Here is a 4,160-nt window from a genome sequence, read left to right as displayed (position 1 = left end):
AAGTTTGGCCATGGGATCCATCATGGGGTGAACCAGGCTGGGAACGAGGCAGAGAAGTTTGGTCAGGGGGTCCATCATGGGGTGAACCAGGCTGGGAACGAGGCAGAGAAGTTTGGTCAGGGGGTCCACCATGCTGCTGGGCAGGCTGGGAAGGAGGCAGAGAAATTTGGTCAGGGGATCCATCATGGGGTGAACCAGGCTGGGAAGGAGGCAGAGAAGTTTGGTCAGGGGATCCACCATGCTGGTGGGCAGGTTGGGAAAGAGGGAGAAAAAATAATCCAAGGGGTCCATCATGGGGTTAACCAAGCTGGGAAAGAGGTGGAGAAATTTGGCCAGGGGATCCACCATGCTGCTGGGCAGGCTGGGAAGGAGGGAGACAAAATAGTCCAAGGGGTCCACCATGCGGTTAACCAGGCTGGGAAGGAGGTGGAAAAGTTTGGCCATGATGTTAATTATGCTGCAGGGCAGGCTGGGGCAGAGGGAGACAAAATAGTCCAGGGGATCCATCCTGGGGTCAACCAGGCTGGGAAGGAGGTGGAGCACGTTGGCCAGGGAGTTCACCATGCCGTTGAACAGGCTGGAAAGGAGGCAGACAAGGTGGTCCAAGGGGTCCACGATGGGGTCAACCAGGCCGGGAAGGAGGCAGAGAAGTTTGGCCAAGGGGTCAACCACGCTGCTGGCCAGGCTGGAAAGGAAGCGGAGAAACTTGGCCAAGGTGTCCACCATGCTGCTGGCCAGGCCGGGAAGGAGGTGGACAGGTTGCAGCAGAATGTTCATAATGGGGTCAACCAAGCCGGCAAGGAGGCCAACCAGCTGCTGAATGTAGGTGAACAGAGGTGGGAAAATGGGGAGAAGGGGCTGGGGGAGGGAGAGGTTAAGCCCCTGGGACATTTGGGTTGTCCATGTAGGCTTCATTCCGTGAAAGAAGCTTGGGGAGCTCTATGACCACATTCTCGTTTTTCCTCTCCATCTCCTCACAAGGATCTGGTGCTCAGCCGGTCAGATGGATCAAACCATCTCGTCCGCAAAGCTCTAGATCAGACAGCGAGAACCTTCACACTTCAGGGAGCTGCCCTCCTAGTTAAGGAGGTGTAAAGAGAGGAACGTGAAGCCTCTCCTGGGGAACAGGAAACCATTACTGAGTCAAGATCTTGCACAGTGCAAACAGAGTGAGTGTTGAGAAAATCCAGAGCATCAGAGTAAGCATGAGGAATGGCTCTGGGAGATAAGCCCTGTTTGTTTTAATTTTCATAACAAGCCTCTGAGGTAGTCAGGGTGAGGAGGCTGACTCCCTGATTCTCAGATAAGGAGACAGAAGCTCAGTGAGGTTTTAAGGGGATTTGCCAAGGTCAGGTGGCTAGTGCGCAGGTCTGGCGAATCATAGGTCAGGGTTCTTTCTCTTCCCCTATACTGCCCCTTCGGGGGTAGGTCTGGAGGATTTCTGTAGAGGAAACATTTCTGTAAAGGGAACAAATACTGGAGGCCAGGGGGGAGCAAGGGTCACAGAGGACCAGGCTGGGGGCTTGGGGAATAGGTGAAGGCTGACCTCTGCCTGCCTCAGTCCCCACTCTCCAATCTCAATGAGGAGTCTTTGAGACACCATCTTGAAGACCAGCCCAGACCTGGAAGCTGATAGCCACATGGGCTGCAGGCAGGGACCCAGGGATGGGTGAGTGGGGAGGCAGGGACTCCACAGAAAGTGTGCCCAGTAGAGGAGTGGGCAGTCTTCACTGGGAAGGGGTCAGGAGGGGGAGGTTTGTTATGGGATTCAGAGCTGGCCACAGCAGCAGCAGAGGCATGGCTGAGTATCTGGGCGTAAAACGAGGACAAGGATCAACCGATGTTTGGGACCAGGCCAGAGGGGTTACAGAAGGGTAGAGCTGAGGTCGGGGGTGAGGTTAAACTATGGTCCTAGGATTTGCGTGGGTCCCCTGGGTTCCCTTTCCAGTTTCCAGTCAGGCCCTTCTCAGCGACTGAGGGCATTTCATTCACTGACATAAAAGGGAATTGGGGGAGGATTAGTCAGTAGGGGCAGACATCCTTCCAGGATTTTCTTTCCATCTCACAGAATTCCCACAGCGACATGGGCTTTGGGTTTCTTTCTGCATAATGAGGGGGTAGAGGGTTAGCCTCTGCCTCCAACCTGGCCCCAGTCACCCTAGAGGATGGCAGGTCACCAGGGAAGAGGAACCCTCAAGGGATTTAAGAGGGGAAAGAGAGCCTCAAGGGCGGGGTGGGGGTTATAATGACAGTCTGGGTTTCGTCCGCAGGGCGCTCATCCAGGCGTTTCCACCGGCCAGCACGGAGGGGCCGCAACCACAACAGCAACATCTGGAGTAAGTCTCCCAAGCACAGCCAGAACTCGGTGGGGGGAGGGGAGCCCTCCTAGGATGGGGGGATGGATGAGGGTGACCAACCCTCTCATTCTTGAATTCCAGGCTTCGGTCAACAAGCCCTTCATCAACTTTCCAGCTCTGTGGAAGGTGAGTGCCCAGGAGGTTTTAACTTTCTGCTTCCTGTCTCTGGAGATGGTCTCACACTCCCTTCCCTCTGCGTGTTCATGGACAACTTCGTTGGGGACAGACTCTTGGCCTTGCAGAAACCCTCCAACCTGTTTCCCAGCTCTGGCCTTCCCTGTTCTTTGTCCCGGACACCCTGCTTTTCTCTTCTGCCTGCTTTCCGTTCCTGCTGAGGCAAATGCAAGCTGGCGAACAGACCCCCAGGGGCCAGGGAGGGAGGCGCTGCTGAACCCATCCCTCTGTGTGCCCGCCACGTCTCATCATCTCCCCCCCCCGACCCCTCACCGAGTCTCTCCCTACCTCGACCCACTATGAGGCCCTCTGCTGCCTTACAGCAGTACGCTGGGGTAGGAACCTGAGGCTCTGGGCTTCTTCTGGCTCACAGGACCCTGCAGTAGAAAGCCTCCTGGGGAACCCTGGTCCCTACTCTGGGCCCAAAGCAAAGTCCTAGTTTTGCATTTATCTCTTTGCATGTAGCATATGGCAGAGGATGAGGGTGTGGAACAGCTCAGTGGACTGTGCCCTGAACCCAAAGGCACAGCCTTGTTTATTCCTGGGCTATGGGGGTGCCAGGGGACCCTCAGAAGCAAAACAGACAAGGCTTCTTGGCTCCTCCACAGGCCCCTGACACTCTCCTAAGACATTCCGCAGAACATAAGCAATTTCTAGGTCTGAGAAGCTCATGTCGATGTCCCCCTCATTTCTCTCGCGGACGTGAGGCCAGAGGTCTGAGTCCCCTCAGGGCTGTGTTTCCTGCATTCATTCCCTCTCTCCTCTCTTCCAGAGCGTCGCCAACATCATTCCCTAAACTGACGCACTGGCCTCACTCAGCAGACAGCCATTCCTGTTATCATACTAGCTGAAATGACCCGGAGGAGCTGGGGTCCGGGGGGTGGGGTGGGCAGATTTCCTAAGTCCCGGAAGGGGGCTGTACTGGGATTTGTGAATAAATATGACACATTATACTCTCATCATGGTCCCCTGTGCTCCCCAAGGAGGGGTGGATGGGGGGAGGCTATTCTTTCCTTGCATTTTGCGGAAGGAGCTGGGAGCTGATGCACAGGGGTGCTGAGCTGGAGACTTCAGGCAGGTCAGATGTAAGAGGGCGTTCACAGGGACAAGCCAGGCTTCGCTAGCGGTCAAAATCCATGCGTGCTTGGCACTAAGGGGAGCATCTGTGCAGAGAAGGCCACCTCAGGCCAGCAGTGGGGGCGAAGCACTAGCGAAGAGAATGGCCAGAACTAGGTGGAGCCCAAGGGGGTAGCATCCTTGTTGGGGGGTGTGTGGCACGAAAAGAATAACAATGGTAACTTGTATTTATTGTGCAATGCTGGGCTCCCTGCTGGGTGCTTTCTATGCATGACATCACTGAATCCTCCCAATCCCCTGGTTAGGTAGGAGGTTCTGTTATTGCCCCTTTTACAGAGAAGCACATGGAGGTTCCCGCAGGTTAAGAAACATGACCAAGGTCACATAGTCAGGAGGTGGAGGACAAGCGACTTAAGAGCTACAAAACATTCTCTGAAAATACAGTCTTTTCCTGTTTGGCATCAAGTATTGGGGAATCGTGCAGAGAGGAGAGGAAAGGGATGCGTGTGGGAGGTCCTTGCACGGGAGAAGCACCAAAGGCTCAGGGGGAAG

General features: G+C 55.1%; 1 protein-coding gene across 6 annotated transcripts in view; it reads left to right on the top strand.

Moving 5' to 3' along the window:
* Window positions 1-3,414, top strand: part of SBSN (suprabasin) — a 4,118-nt gene extending 704 nt beyond the window's left edge. For 2 of the 6 annotated variants that reach the window (XM_032842026.1, XM_032842025.1), the window contains exons 2-5: window positions 577-822; window positions 2,271-2,336; window positions 2,439-2,483; window positions 3,304-3,414. In XM_032842026.1, the coding sequence (XP_032697917.1) occupies window positions 577-822; window positions 2,271-2,336; window positions 2,439-2,483; window positions 3,304-3,327 (381 nt within the window). In that variant the 3' untranslated portion in view covers window positions 3,328-3,414. Of the gene's footprint in view, window positions 823-2,270; window positions 2,337-2,438; window positions 2,484-3,303 lie in introns of all 6 variants that reach the window. The other 4 variants (XM_032842024.1, XM_032842023.1, XM_032842021.1 and 1 more) reach the window with 4 other exon arrangements.
* Window positions 3,415-4,160: the final 746 nt, after the last annotated feature.

This window comes from Lontra canadensis, unplaced genomic scaffold (genome assembly GCF_010015895.1).
Source record: "Lontra canadensis isolate GAN:19392208 unplaced genomic scaffold, GSC_riverotter_1.0 scaffold125, whole genome shotgun sequence".
NCBI classification, from domain to species: Eukaryota; Metazoa; Chordata; class Mammalia; order Carnivora; family Mustelidae; genus Lontra; species Lontra canadensis.
The sequence above is the reverse complement of the archived record's forward strand: the minus strand, read 5'-3'. Positions and strand labels throughout refer to the sequence as shown.